General features: G+C 46.4%; 3 protein-coding genes across 3 annotated transcripts; 2 read left to right on the top strand and 1 right to left on the bottom strand.

Moving 5' to 3' along the window:
* Positions 1-1,175: 1,175 nt before the first annotated feature.
* Positions 1,176-4,814, top strand: klf11b (Kruppel like factor 11b). The gene is made up of 4 exons (XM_062397448.1): positions 1,176-1,382; positions 2,222-2,488; positions 2,842-3,799; positions 4,036-4,814. Exons 1-4 carry the CDS (start codon positions 1,344-1,346, stop codon positions 4,335-4,337), a joined length of 1,566 nt encoding a protein of 521 aa, XP_062253432.1. The 5' UTR covers positions 1,176-1,343; the 3' UTR covers positions 4,338-4,814.
* Positions 4,815-6,744: 1,930 nt separating this feature from the next.
* On the top strand, positions 6,745-9,166 carry dnaaf2 (dynein axonemal assembly factor 2). Its single transcript, XM_062397962.1, has 2 exons — positions 6,745-8,592; positions 8,686-9,166. Exons 1-2 carry the CDS (start codon positions 6,949-6,951, stop codon positions 9,037-9,039), a joined length of 1,998 nt encoding a protein of 665 aa, XP_062253946.1. The 5' UTR covers positions 6,745-6,948; the 3' UTR covers positions 9,040-9,166.
* Positions 9,167-9,170: 4 nt separating this feature from the next.
* Positions 9,171-14,237, bottom strand: lrr1 (leucine rich repeat protein 1). The gene is made up of 5 exons (XM_062397963.1): positions 13,685-14,237; positions 12,409-12,507; positions 11,339-11,591; positions 10,467-10,941; positions 9,171-10,268 (listed from the first exon to the last, which is right to left on the bottom strand). Exons 1-5 carry the CDS (start codon positions 13,865-13,867, stop codon positions 10,013-10,015), a joined length of 1,266 nt encoding a protein of 421 aa, XP_062253947.1. The 5' UTR covers positions 13,868-14,237; the 3' UTR covers positions 9,171-10,012.
* Between the last annotated feature and the right edge of the window lie 614 nt (positions 14,238-14,851).

Below are 14,851 nucleotides of genomic sequence, written 5' to 3' on the forward strand. Positions count from 1 at the left end.
CTCCAGAGAAGGTGCGTGTCCAAGTGAGACGCTCTGCAGTTCCTACGGACTTTATCTGCCTTGTATAAAGTTTGCAGAAAATCCAGGTTGATGTGTGAACAGGTTGATGTGTGAACATTGAAAATACTGAAAAGACAACAAAAAGGAAAAAATAAAAGGGACACAAAAATCTTACAGTTAAAAAGCAGTGACACACACAGAAGACACAGAAGAAGATGTCACCAGAGTGTGAGGGGCTGCATCTGGCTGCTCCACCTCTCGCCTGAAAAGTGGGGAAGGATTGTTGCTGTAATGAATGCGTCTGTGCCGAGAACGTCCTGCTATGCTGTGCATGTGTGAAATTAAAACTGGGTAAACTCCGGACCCAATTCTCCACTTATTGAAACAGCTTATGGCCGAAAGAGCACAAAGCAGATTTGGGCCACATTTGGCCCCTTTGGTTGACATGCCCAAAACGGGCAAACAGGAGCAAGCCACCTGAGTGTGATCGTTCTAAGTGGTACCTGGGCTGAATGCGGGCCAAACCTGGACCAAAGCACTATTGTTTTATTTATCTGTGGAGATTCTCAGTCTTTCAGGTATATCCAAGTAATAAAATAACAGGAAAACTGGACTTGGTTGAGTATAAAGACGTTTCACACTCTCGTTAGGGACTCCTCAATGATTCATAACGACCCTAAATTTTGTCCGTTAGAACTGAAGAAGCTTCTTTGAAATGACGTGAAACGACTTCAAAAAACTCAACCAAGTCCAGCTGTACATATTTGTAAGAACTTGATATATACCATGAATATACCATGTTTTTATCTGCAATTTAAACACTGCACTTAATTGCACTAGTGGACGTGGACCCTTTGTTAACGTGCACACGACGACTGCATGGCGTTGTGTGATCGCGTTGTTCCCACAGTCCTGGAACGCATCATAGACTCAATCGACCTTTCGCCCAGTTTAGCTGCTGGAGGTTCATCGGGTTTACTCTGACACTGCTGACTCCGCGGCCACGCCCACCAACGGCCACGCACCCCGTTTCCTCCAACCGCCCCGTGAGCACGCAGTGTTCACGCGCGCGCCGCTCCCCCATTGGCCGGGCCCCCGCACACACTCGACCGCCATTGGCCGAGTGTTGCCACCCGCCAGTGCGTGTTGTGAGTTTTGTTTTCCTTTTTTTTTTTGTGTGTCTGAGTGTTTCTCGCCCGTGTTGTAGTCTCTCAGCTGAGAGGAGGCAGCAGCGGCTCAGTCACACAAACCCTGCGCGACCCGAGCGCTGCCAACTGCCGCGTCTCTTTGTTCCCGAACGACAACAAGAGCAACGACCACCGGTTTCTCTCTGTCACCCATCGATGCCATCGCGTGAACCCGCGGACATGGACTCCCACGGGGTAAGACGCTCTTTCCCACCCGTTACCTTAGTTTTCTGTTTCTGACGTCCACTTGTTTACACAGCGATCCCGCTGTGTCTGTAAACAAGCTAGATTGATGTGACCTTCTATTAATATTATTTACTGTCACATTAACATCCCCCGTGAAGCTGAATCACTCCTCTTAAATCAATATTTATAAGTTAACAATTGTTTTTATTTTATTTTTTTATGTCACCGCTGCATTTCTACTTCTATTTGTTCTTTCGTTTTGTTCTATATTTAAAAAAAGTAATACTAATGTGTTGTTTGGGATCATTTATAATAACGTGGGAGGAAGTCTGCCAGGGTCACCGGGTTTGCCTCTTTTATTTTTTTATTTTTGGAGGGGGGCGGAGCTTCAATAATACGCTTTGTTCTCCGTATGAATTCATAATAAAAGTTGTAGCCACTTCCTGATCCGAACCCGCTTTATTGGGGATTTCACATGGCTCATCTCGGCAGCACGTCACTGTTTGGTCTATATTTGGCGAGGGGAGGTGTCCCGGCAGCGAGCCACCGGCAATGCATGCTGGGCTGAGGTGAAGTCGCCAACACCCCCCCCCCCCCCTCCCCTCCCCTCTTATTTTATTGGCAGCATGGTGCAGAGTGAACCCGGGAACTTCAGATGCTGACTGCGGAATTTGAGAGATCTCTGGTCAATTTAGATTGGAAAGCTCCCCCCCCCCCCTCTGTTTGCATCCATGCCAATGTCATATGTCCACACAACCCATCATGCAGTGTGACTACGGCAACCGCAGGATGCCAGAGAACGTTAATTTAGCTTCATTTGTCTGACGTCCGTTTGTTCCTCCCTCCAGACCGAGTGCATGGATCAATATGTGTCCTTCGCAAAGAGGAGGAGGCACGACAGCGAGCACTCTGTCTCTGGCCTGGAGTACACAGACCTGGAGGCAGCGGAGGCCCTGGTGTGTATGAGCTCCTGGGGCCAGGGCCTCTTTCCCAGCAACAACAGGCCGAGCGCCTGCAAGCCCAGACCCCTCACTCCGGCCTCGGACTCCTGCGACTCCCTCCTGACGCCAGAGATTCCGGAGCCCCCGAAGGACTTTGTGTCCCTCTCCTCCCTGGTGAGACACTCCTCATACTTTACATGTGTCGGGCCATTTCGATAAAGCATATATCAGGTTTTGCAAGGGGGAGTTTCGAGCGAGACTTAGATATCAGGTGTTTGAGTAGTACAGGGTATTCCTGAATATGGTGCTTTATCGTATTAGAGTGATGTTGACCTTCAGAAAGTTAGTTCTTGCACATACAGGGTCATAAAAACCTCAGTTTATTGCTCAGTGTTAACATTATCCTTGTATGTACCTGTCTGCTGCTACTCGCGATCTCTGCAAACACAGGTGCTTGTAAACTAAAGGCACACACTGTGATGTTATGGCACACTCCTCTACCTCCCCTTTTTTCCCTCTCTTTCTAGTGTATGACTCCCCCTCACAGCCCCAGCTTTGTTGAGACTTCCACATCCAGCACTGGCCTCCAGTCCAGCTTGGCTGTGTCCTCGCAGCGCGGTGGGCCCGGTCTCCATCAACCTTTCCTGGCACCCATTGCTGAAATAAAAAGCTCCCTCCCCGCTCCGCCACAGCCCTGCCGAGCCATGGCGACCAGCGTCATCCGCCACACCGCAGACAGCACCCCCTGCCAACACCACATTCCAGTGGCCCCCAATCCAGAGAAAACTAGAGACACAGTGATGGCTACAATGGTCTGCCTGCAGCAACAACTGCAGCCGCAGCAGGACATCACACGGACTGAGCAGATAACCTCACCTCCCTCTCCTCTCGCACCATTAAAGACAGAATTCAGGCCCAGTCCCTCAAAACCCTGTTTGGACATGGTCTCCACCCCCACCCCTTTCAACGCCCAACCACAAAACAGCCCATCCCCTCCCATTCTTACAGCAACCCTGTCCCCACCTCCAGTCCGGAGCCCTCAAATCATCTGCCAGATGTTCCCTGTGAGCAGCCAATCAGGGATAATCTCAGCCTTCATCCCCGGCACGGTTCAGACATCCAATAATGGAATTCAGACCACCACCACACCGATCCTCTCCCAACACACCTCAGCGAACACCGGCACTGTGCAGCAGTCCCTCATTGTGGGCTCGGCTATGCCCCAGGGGACGGTGATGCTGGTCCTCCCTCAGTCCTCAGTGTCTCAGGCCTCTCACTGCTCGCAGACTGTCATGACCCTGGGCAACACCAAGCTGCTACCTCTGGCCCCGGCCCCCATGTACGTACCAGCGGGACCCAGCTGCAGCACGGCGCCCGCAAAGATGGACTTTTCTCGCAGGAGAAACTATGTGTGCACCTTCCCCGGCTGCAGGAAGACATACTTCAAAAGCTCACACCTCAAGGCTCACCTTCGAACACACACAGGTGAGCAGCACTTAAGAGAGTGTGGTTTGGCTGAAACTCATGAGAATAGGGAGTATAGTGTCACTACCATAGCTTAGGCTGACATCCAGTTTGTAAAGCATTCCTTCTTCGGCCTTGTTTCTCCCGAGGGAAAGAGAGTGAGCTCATTGTTATGTCAGACCGGGCAATGTGACGCGAGAAGTTTTTATGACTGCAATGTGACTCACTTGCTGCCTCTCGCTGTTTTTCTCCTTTAGGTGAGAAGCCGTTCAGCTGCAGCTGGGACGGCTGCGACAAGAGGTTCGCCCGCTCCGACGAGCTCTCCCGTCACCGGCGAACGCACACCGGCGAGAAGAAGTTTGTGTGTCCCGTGTGCGACCGGCGATTCATGCGCAGCGATCACCTCACCAAACACGCGCGGCGCCACATGACCACAAAGAAAATTCCCTCCTGGCAGGCCGACGTCAGGAGCTTGAACAAAATGGCTGTGGGCAAAACGCCTCCCTCAAAACCAGGCCTCGCCACAATAAGCATGCTGGTACCTGCCGCCTCGAAATAGACCCTGAACACTGCCATCCCACTCACTCCCAAGATACCACAGGGATTCGGGGAGTAGCCAAGCACAGGAGGCTGCTGCTCCTCTACTCATGGGAAAGAGAAAAAAAAAACATGCACTGGACTCTTTTCTTCCTCTCTACTGTTAATTTGTACATGTATGTTCCTCTAAAGGACTCTTTGTTTACTTTGATATAAGTGATCATTTGTATGCACCCTTGCCAAAGCCTTTGTATGAAGTTTGTCTTACACATTTCACCTTCTCCCCCATCCTCAAAACAGATATCTATGTGAATGTATTGTATTGTTGTATGATTGCATTTATTTGTCATATCTGGGAAAAAATATTGACATGAAAGACAAACGTGTATATATGAATATTAATCAACAATACTATGATTATACCTTGATTATATCTCCCCTTATAACTTTTCATATTATTTAATACATATTTGTAATAAAATAAAACGGATAAAACAAGTCCGATTTGTTCATCTTGTGACTTTCCAATAACTAATCCTAGAAAAACAAGGCGCTGGATCATTGTAGAGTCAGCGATCTTTCCCGGTGGGAGTGAGTGTCGGCCCACATCCTGTGTGCGTCACACTGCGACTGCCCCCACCACCGCCCTCTCTCCCTCGTCAGCTGAAACTCACTCATGTCCTCTGAAATGTGCTGACTAGCCTGTGGGAAATTTCCTGCTCAGTGAATAATATTTTTTTTGTTTTTGTGAGTAAAGCTTTTTGTACCGAGACAATCTGGGGACATGGTGTCCTGGTCATTAGCCGAGAGCCAGGATGCCTGATGAGTCAGAGGAGACACGTCTGGTTGCTTGTTCATCAGCAGATTATTTGAGGCATCAGCCCTGTTCCATTGGAGCAAGGAGGGGTGGAATTGTGCCTGTTGCGTAACACACCACTGGGTTTCATACACATATCTCTGGTATCTTTCAGCAAACACCCCCTGTTCTTATTACCAGTGGAAAGAGTGAAAGATACAGTTTATACAGAATTTACCACCCTGTGAGATTTTTTTTAAATATTTCAAACTCGGAAATCAGAAGAATGCATGTGTAGATTTAACAATTCAAAATACAACAAGATGCAGTTGAGATGAATGTGGACAAACATCCATCCTCCCGCTCATCCACACACTGACACCCGGTAACTACTAGTTCACCCGGCCTCAAATCACATGGTGAGAAATATGAACCGCTGGGGGGTGCGACCAATCACCTTTCTCCTCTGCGTACCCGCCCCTTTGCCTTACTGACCGACATACTCATTGGCCTGGCGCCACCCGAGGACTGGTCTGCAGCGATACCTAGTGGTAGAATGACATCCAATGTTCTGGCAGGTGTTGCACTTCATTTGATCATTTATTTGTTTGTCCACTGAGAATCCAATTTTTGAATGATCAACATAAAACGTAAAATGTGTTCATCTAAAATGTTCAACTCCAAATACTCATTTTGTAAATAACAATAAAAGACACGTAAGGCAAATACTAACTTTTCATTGCTTGGTTATATTTGCAATACTTTACAGTATTATAAATACACACAGGGAATTTCACTATTTTAGTGAAAAAGAGGAAATATCTTTATTCTGTTTTTCCTCTTTTTACTGTCGTTTTTTTCCATTGCTTACTATATAAATGTTGACTGGGTACTTGTATTACACATATTGGGCTTTATATAATCGTTAAATATAGTAATTAAGAATCAGTATCATCTGTATATGAAGCAAACACATTCCTTAAAAATATTTTATTTTATTACATTTTTGTTACGAAACAAACAGTTATTATATTGAGACACTAATGTCAAATGATCGACTGTGCTCCTCCACACTCCAAAACTACTTTAATGCAACAATAACTTTAAAACCAATAATTGGGAGCAAGTTCCTTTTTATCACTGTGAATAAAATTTAGTGTATTCGTTTACATAAAGTTTGATGTTTATTTATAAATGAAGAAGACAACCTTGCAAATTTAAGGAGAGAAATATGGCAAGGGTATTGTTTTTAGATATATTTAGAACTTTTCACTTATAGAACATTATATTTAATCGTGTATGTAATTTACAATATATTACAATTATTTGTTTGACAATTAAATAGCCCGCAAGGATAAAGAAAATGGATTTGGAATGAAAATGTATTAAAAAACAATAAATTATATATCCCATTTAGCCTAATTGCACAATAGCTAACTAATACGTTAATATCATTTATATATCTTGTTGGTTAAAATATATCTAAGGTTAAAATCATTCGTGAACCTGCCGGAAGTGATGTGGGTAAATGTTTCTCGGGGACGTCTTTCCTTGTTACACTACCTACTCTCAAGTTGCCATGGTTACACATAGACACATACGTAAAGAACGTAGCAACTGACACGCAGTTTACGACTTTATCGGGAGTAGAAAGTTGCGGTGAATATCTGATAATCTGACTTCTTCTCTGAGCTGGCCGGTTAACAGTGTGGAATCAAAGGCGGCTGTTTTTAAACAGCGTGATATCAAAGACGGCTCCATTCGTGTATCGGTGACTCTGCCCTCACTGCAGTAAAACTCGAACTTCAGTGAACTTAGTTTTGCTCAAATCGCCAACATGGAGGCCGGACAAAACCTGAAAGACCTGAACATGACGGCGGATGAAGTGGACAGGCTGAGAAAAGCGTTAAGAGATGACAGGTTCAGGGAGATGCTGCGAGATTACGCGGAGGAAATATCAGACCCGGAGAACAAGAGGAGGTACGAAGAGGAGATCGAGCTCTTGGAGCGTGAGAGAGGAAACAGCATCGACTTCATCCACCCGGAACCTTTCAGGGCTCTGAAGACGAGTGTGGACGGCAGCCGAAAGTGTTTCATCAACATTTGCGCCAACGAGAAAGTTGGAAAACCCGAGTGTAAGTGTGGTGTGTCGGAGGATGGCCGCCGGGGGCAGAGTTGGTCCATGCCCCACAGTCTGCACCCAGGGAGAAAGGACACGGACACACAGGGGAACCAGATCACCATCTATGATGTCATCTTCCACCCTGACACCCTCCACATAGCGAGCAAAAACAAGAGGTTCATGGACATGGTGGACAGCACAGCCATTCAGGGGATCGAGAAGGCCTTTCAAGTCACTCTGGACAAAAAAAACGTGCGGCAGTTGAAAACAAAGTACAAGGGCACCCCCCAGCCTTGTGTCATTCGCAAACCCATACCTGGATACAAAGACGAGGGGCCCCCAGTGGAGCCTGACCCTCTTGCCTTCCCATTCCCTGGAGATAAAGGTCCTGCCCCATCCTCCCAAACCAAACCCTCAGACTCACCTGCATCAAGAAACAGCAGTGATGCAGAACCTGAGAGTTCCCAGGTCCAGCCTCAACAGAGCAAAGAGCCGACCCAGCCCAACTACACGGTGAAGTACCGACATTTTGTCGATGTGCAGGACTTCAGGAACTCCAGAGACTCAGCTCAGAGCCCCAGGCCCAAGGAGATAGTTGTCACCGTTGACCTGCCTCTGCTGAAGTCCGTCACAGACACCAGCCTTGAGGTGATGAAGCAGACCCTGCTGCTGGACTCCGAGAAACCGGCGTACAGGCTCGAGCTGCCTCTGGCCTACCCTGTGGACGAGGACAAAGGAGAGGCCAAGTTCAACAAGCACAGAGGACAGCTGACGGTCACACTGCCTGTTCTTCCCTCTAATCAAGTGTTTGATTATGCTTCATGGCCTGCTGGGACTGTTGGGGACGGTCAGGGTGAAGGTGTTGATGAAAGGAATGTGAAGGAAAGCGAGGAGGAGAGATGGAAGGAGCAGGAGAGGGGGAGTGAGAAAGGTGAGGAGGATGATGAGGAAGTTAAGCAGGAAAGAGTAGATGAAGAGGATAAGAAGCAGCAGACAACGGGAGGAGGTGAAGATGAGGACAGAGAGGAGCAGATGAGAGGAGATCAGGGGGGTGTAGAGGGGGTGGAAAGAAGTGAAGTAGGTGAGGAGGAAGAATGGAGACCACATAAGGGAGAAGGGGAAGAGACTGAAGACGAGCGAAGAGGTGTGGAGAGGTGGGCAAAATGCAAGAAGCAGAATGAAAAAGAAGAAAGTGTGATGGAGGAAAGAAGAGAGGAGGAGACAGCAGAAGAGCAGAAACAGGAAAATGTGAATGAAGACAAATTGACAGCTGAACACTCCAGAGAGGAGGAAGAGGTAAATCTGACAGAGATCCAAGAGAAAACTGAAAAGATGGAGGAAAACCTGCAAAATGTTCAGGTGAGTTAAGTCCTGCCCAGGTTAGTTGTGTGTGGTGTAAAACTGATCTGCCGAGTTCTTTCTCCTTTTAAAGAAGTATTCTTTCTGTTCTAGGTGGAAGCAGATGTTGACTTTCACAGTCACACATCCGGTGAGGAATTATCAGCCATGGCGACCACCTCAGGCCTCGAGGACGTTTCCCAAGGGACTGAAGTGTCTGAAACAGAAACAGCAAACGAGCCGGGTGGAGGAGGCTCGGGAGAGCAGAGCAAGAGGGACAACCTGGACGTGGACGACCTGGACGTGGACGACCTGCACACGGAGCAGATCTTCCAAACCCCAGTGCACAACGAAGAGCCTGCGTTACTGAGGGAAATTGATGAAGATGGAAAGGAACACGTCCTCACTGATCATTCCACGTCTGCTGGGTTCATCCTCCATAACGCCCTGATGTATGAGCTGGACTGAGATCTTTCGTTTTATCTATTACAGCAGTTTACAATCTCAGTTCATCGTAAAACATTGTTCAAGTTATTTTCAATTACATGATGCATAAATAAAGTCATCAACCCATAATAAATTACCAAAGACAAGAGAGCTAATGCTTTAATTTTATTAATTTTTTTTCATACAGTGCATATATATATAGATGTATATATGTATAAAAACTTGAGGGTCATTAGCACAGTAAAAACCAACTCCATTTAGTGAGGCTGATGAGCCCTGAGGCACCGAGTTCAGGAGATTCATCCGACGTTTCTATTCCCCTGCCGTGGACAAGTAGGTCAGTGGAGGACCCTGGAATTTGCTCTCAGAGGCAGGAAGAACAGAAACATCATTTAGTCTCAGTGTTGTTGCCTCACTATCATTACATACAGTGAGGGACCAGCAGATACCGGAGTGAGGTTTATGCTTGTCTCGATGGTCATCCTTGATATGTGTTAAGTGCAGAACAGCTTGAATGTGAGAGTAAAACAGGCAGCTTGAAGCACTTTTAAAAACAGCCGAACAGAAGCTGTGTCTCAATTCAGGGGCAGCGTCCTTCAGAAGCTGCACTTGAAGACTGACTGCGTCACAGTGGTGCGACTATGCTGTCCAACTTCGAGGGCTCTTTCAAATGCGTCCTTTCATCAGTGACCATCGAGGGGAGAACCTTTTCTAGGATAGTGACAAACTTCAATGGGGTAATGGCACCACCAAGTATCAGGCTTCCTCCGTAGACCACATCCTTTTGGCTCGGCCTTCCTGTGCCACAAGGACCAGATCCTCTGAAGGAGGCGGCCCCTGAATCGGGACACAGCTAGAGTCGACACTGTCCTTTTATTAAAAGTCATTAGAAGAAAACTACCACTGAGCTATTTACTACTGCAGATTTGTCTTGCCAGTGTCTCAACAGATACCTTCAGGGTATCCAATGCAGGTTAAACCAGTTTGTTCCTGCTCATCTTATTCCTCTTTGGAGGGAGCTGTCCAAAAATTCAGAGTAGCAGGAGAGCGAGCAGAAGTGCTGCTGCACCGGAGCATCTGTGCCTCCCATGTCATCCACCAGGACGACAGTTTGAGAGACTTGGTGCAGGTTCATGCTGACGGCCGTCTTGATGTAGAAGTTGATGCAGACGCGGCCGCAGTCGCAGGTCTTGGCTGTTTCCAGGTCCCGACACAAGTGGGCCGGGATGAGGTGAGGTCCGTACGGTATGCTGTGAAGTGAATCAGAAAGAAAGAATTTCATGAGCGTGCTGTAAGGGCTTGTGAACCAAAGACGGTGAATATAATTCCGGAATCCACTCGAAAGTTTTAAGGGTTTTTCCTTGGATCATTCCCAAATCCTTAACAAAATTAAAATTATAATCAGTTCAGTAATTTTTACAAATCCTGCTCTGAGCAGCCCTGCTCACCTGAGGTTGGACAGAGCCCGGGAGGCTAACTCTTGAAGTGGGAGTGGGAATGTGAGCTGCATCGTGTGGTCCATAGGATTGGGCTGGATGAAGGGGTTTCCGAACAGGTCCAGGTTCTCCAGACTCAGCTTGCGGAAGTCACCGGGCAGCGCCACCAGCTGGTTGTGTGCCGCCGACAGGAACCTCAGCTTCGAGAGTCGGCCGACGTGAAACGGCAGACAGGCGAGCTCGTTGTCGTCCAGTTTGAGGTTGACCAGTTCTCTGAGCTGGCAGAACTGGGCGGGGAGCGTCTGCAGTCGATTCTGGCTGAGGTCCAGGAGCTGGAGGGTCCGCTGCAGCGTGGACAGGCACAGCGCCACGCTGAACGCCTCCAGGTGGTTGTTGTGGAGGATGAGTTCAGAGAGGCAGCCGAGGTCCCCGATGGTGGCAGGAAGTTTCTTGATGTGGTTGTTGCTGAGGTCTAGTTTGCGGAGAGCTGCAAAATGAATGAAAAAAAAACAAAAAAGATTTTATAACTTAAAGAGCTTCTCCAGCTATTTGGTCATGCATTGCCATCAAAATGGGGAAACAAATTGTGGAGGGTAAGAGAGGCTAAATCAAAGCAGCACAAGTTCAGCTCCTCTATTTGTTTCTACTAAAGTTCAAGCTCTTAGAACACTGGACCCAACATTTTACATCGGTAAATCTAGTTTGAAAACCTCCCACCTGATAACAAAACATAATAAAACTAATTTAACAAACTGAGCAGGAAACATTTGTGCGTAAATCTGGCAAATCTTAACATAATCAATGTTCTATGAACTTGTCTATTAAAATAAAAGGGAATAAAAAGTGTATTCAAAAAAGGCGACAACTCAGTCATTTCTCTTTACCTTTGAGGGACAGCATCCGCATGTCCACACGGGACAGTTTGCAGTAGGACACCTGCAGCTGCTCCAGAGAGTAGGGGAAGCTGGAGGCGAGGGGGTAGTCCTTCTTGGACACGATGGTGAGTTTCTTCTTGGGCTGCTCCACGTCCCTGGCGCGGACGGGCGTGAGCGTGGAGAGGGGCAGGCTGCTGGTGTCGCTTCCTCTGTCTGCCAGGCGAGCGGCCGAGAGGAAGTTTTTCAAGCTGTTTGCATCAGCCTAGCAAACGAATACATAAAAAAATCAGGTTACACGCGGATTGATGGATGAACAGGTGACTGAAATAGCAGGTTCACAGTTTCCTCTCTGACCGGATTCCTTAAAATATCGAACCTAGACTCAAAAGCCGAGAAAACATCTTGACACACTTCCTTTGAATGAATTTGATGGACTTTATTCTGTTGAGAAATCATGTGTGAAATTCAAAATCAGGCAATAAAGGGATTGAAGCCTTTTTAACACCTGTGTTACCCAACAAATTGTAACATTAAGCTTATCAACCAAATTCAAGGCCATACTCTGTTGTAGGGATGACAAGGTTCAAAACAAATTGTGGTTCAGCTGGATAACTGGACTTGTTTTCCCTGTTTACCTGCATCATGCGTTGTCAGTCAGTTCACAGATGTGTGTGTGTGTGTGTCTCTGTGACGGGTTGAACTATAGAAGAATCTGGGTGAAAGGTCAACCCGGCTTCGAAACAACCAGGGGAGCTTTTAACAGCAGCTGGAAACAATGAGGCTTCTATGGTGTCTGTCCAGGCACCGACTGCAGTCAAAACAACCGTCCACGTCTGTCTGGTTGATAAATGTGCGGGTAAACAGCCCGACACTCGTCTTTGTCCCGATTTGTTCTTGCTTAACACATGGTAAACACCACTATGAGTCCGAGCTGTTCATGCACTTGTGAACCAAAGGACTGGTACCATTCTCTTTCTGTGGCTACTTTTAAGAGGAAATGATATCTAAATATATCTTCTTCCTCTCTCGTCAAACACCTTTATTCGCAGACTGTAATCATACCACGAAGGACCTCGTACCTTGCTCAAACAAATGTCGACAGGAGGTTCCTTTAGTCTCACAGTGGCCTTGCCTTCCTCCACAAACCACGTGAAGAACTTCTCTATGTTGTCTTTCAGCTGCAAGAGAAAGTGGGCACATGTTGAACAGTGTAAAAAATACATTTCACAAAACGAGAGCAGACGGTGGGTGATTCACTCGACAAGTTCACACAGGAGAACATGTTAATTGTTATGTCATCGAGCTGGTTTATATATCAACTTTAAAGAGGTATGACTATAAATCAGAGAAATAGGCTCTTAAGAAAGTGGGCACGCGTTTCTGAAAACAACCCTGCTCGAGTTTCCAGTCAAGGTCTCTCAAGGATGAATAATTAAAAAAATTGATTTAAGGGACTCTGAAAAAAAAACAATACAGTCAATAAAAGGTTGAAACTATAACAGAAGACCTGGATGTTAGTTCATAAATAAATGACATTTTGTCAAACTATGCTGAATTCGATTGGACAAAAGTGTAAAATGATAACTGCAAGATAAATATATGTTTGATGCTGTGCTGAGGTTAATGCGTTTATGTCTGTAAACCAGGTCAGTAACAATATGATCAGAATAGATCGAATGTGGGACTGGATGATAAGTCAAAAACCAAAATAATATCTATATGATTTTAACATTGTGTCAATCATATATCGATGTTTTGAATTTTCATCGTGTAAGCGCAGTGGGGAGGCAACACATAAAATTGATCTGCATCAGATTTAGTACATGTTTTAAAATGTTTGTCATTCTCATAGGGAAGAGATTAAAACCACAACTCTCCCTCAGGAGCCATTTTAACCTTGAAAGAAACAATAATATGAAATTTATTGTGATAATTTTCCATACTGACTGATATATTATCCAGCACTAGTTACAAGACTTCCTGTTTCTCGACTTAAGTCTCTATGAATACAAACATTGATCTTAATCAATAGTGAGGATTCAAATGAAATAGATCGTGGACCCATTGGCTGTAAGTGTTGTGACAGATATCTGGTGTGTTTAATAAGCCTGAGCTAAAGGTCACATTGACTTTATATGCAGCCATCGTTGTTGTGCGTCTGTGTTTACACGCGTTCACCTGCTGTTTACAGAATTCAACTGAGAATAAATAAAACTACTTCTGCATCCAAACGGGCAACTTTGAAATCATATAATTAGAAGAAACTTGCAATCGGCCCGATTTGAAAACAACGACAGACCCACATTAGTGATCAGTGGTGACAGTGAGGTCGTGTAGTGAACTATGACAACAGACCTTGTATTTGGAGCCGGATCTGTCTTTAGCGGTGCAGATCATCATGAAGATGTTGCCGCGCTGACTCGTCTTGTCCACATGTCTCCCGATGGACAGCACCGCTCTGTTCCCCTTCCCCCGATTCCTCATCCCGAACGTGGGCAGCATCCGATTCACCACCTCCACGTCGCACTGCAGCTTCATGGCAGCCGCTGACCGAGCACCGGAGGGGTCGAGCCCCGGCCACACACTACGGGTTTAAACAGAGACGAGACGAGGGAAACTTCCGCCACGAAGCTGGCAACTTGACGCGGCGGAGGAGCTGCGGCCACATCCGTTCGCGTCCTGGATGTCAACAACCGAGCGGCACCGCGTCCCAGCGGGGATCAGCAGCTCCGGCGCGGCCCTCTGTCTCCCTGTGTTCCGCCTACAGCCGGAACACTCCACCTGTCCTTGGTAACTGCAGCTTGTCTCCTCGGGGTTCTTCAGTAAACTGTCAATGTCCCGGACATTTTCCTCTCTGTTGTCAGGTAGCCGCCGTTAGCATGAGAGCCCGCGCGCGTGGGAAGTGACGTCAGAGAGGCGTTTCTTTCGCGCGCACATTGGAGGAAGTGTTTGTCGAGGTGGCAGGTTTCACTTCGGTCTGATCAAACTATCAATTATCCAGTGTTGTGCATGAACGAACGCAAAAGAACGCGTTCATTGAGCACGTTCACTTTTATGAGAATGATGAACTGAAGGCAACTCAATGACAAATAATCAATTTGAACTTTGAACACGTTCATATTGTAGCGTCCTCGGGTATAGACAACAGGAAACGTCTCTCTTTATGTGTAACTTTATTAAAGTACAGCGAACAAGACACACGTCTTGTTCGTAACTCCGACACTCCCACCCTTAACTTTTGGACTGTAAACAGATGCACACACAGGCAGACAAATTTGTAAGCTATAAAAAACAATACAAATGTATATATCATATGCATCATGATGTTATCACTGTTGTGAAGTGAAATGAAACTCCCTTTGTTTCTGTTCATGCTGAAATAAAGTGGATTCACTTGGTCTGACGTTTTCGATCACATCTTTATAAAACACTTCATTAGCTTCACACTACAAACAATATGGGGGGAGGGGGGTGTTTTTTTGAGAGAAGATTCCAGATTCATTCACGAGACTGGCACTCAGT

The sequence above is a fragment of the Platichthys flesus genome, chromosome 10 (assembly GCF_949316205.1).
Source record: "Platichthys flesus chromosome 10, fPlaFle2.1, whole genome shotgun sequence".
NCBI classification, from domain to species: Eukaryota; Metazoa; Chordata; class Actinopteri; order Pleuronectiformes; family Pleuronectidae; genus Platichthys; species Platichthys flesus.

Bases quoted from the DNA above. Each gene is read 5' to 3' on its own strand.
- klf11b (XM_062397448.1), top strand. From the start codon at position 1,344: ATGCCATCGCGTGAACCCGCGGACATGGACTCCCACGGG. The intron at 1,383-2,221 runs GTAAGACGCTCT...TCCTCCCTCCAG, and splicing joins CGGACATGGACTCCCACGGG to ACCGAGTGCATGGATCAATA. The intron at 2,489-2,841 runs GTGAGACACTCC...CTCTCTTTCTAG, and splicing joins TTGTGTCCCTCTCCTCCCTG to TGTATGACTCCCCCTCACAG.
- dnaaf2 (XM_062397962.1), top strand. From the start codon at position 6,949: ATGGAGGCCGGACAAAACCTGAAAGACCTGAACATGACGGCGGATGAA. The intron at 8,593-8,685 runs GTGAGTTAAGTC...TTTCTGTTCTAG, and splicing joins AAAACCTGCAAAATGTTCAG to GTGGAAGCAGATGTTGACTT.
- lrr1 (XM_062397963.1), bottom strand. From the start codon at position 13,867: ATGAAGCTGCAGTGCGACGTGGAGGTGGTGAATCGGATGCTGCCCACG. The intron at 12,508-13,684 runs GTCTGTTGTCAT...TTTCTCTTGCAG, and splicing joins GATCCGGCTCCAAATACAAG to CTGAAAGACAACATAGAGAA. The intron at 11,592-12,408 runs GTACGAGGTCCT...TTCGTTTGCTAG, and splicing joins TCGACATTTGTTTGAGCAAG to GCTGATGCAAACAGCTTGAA.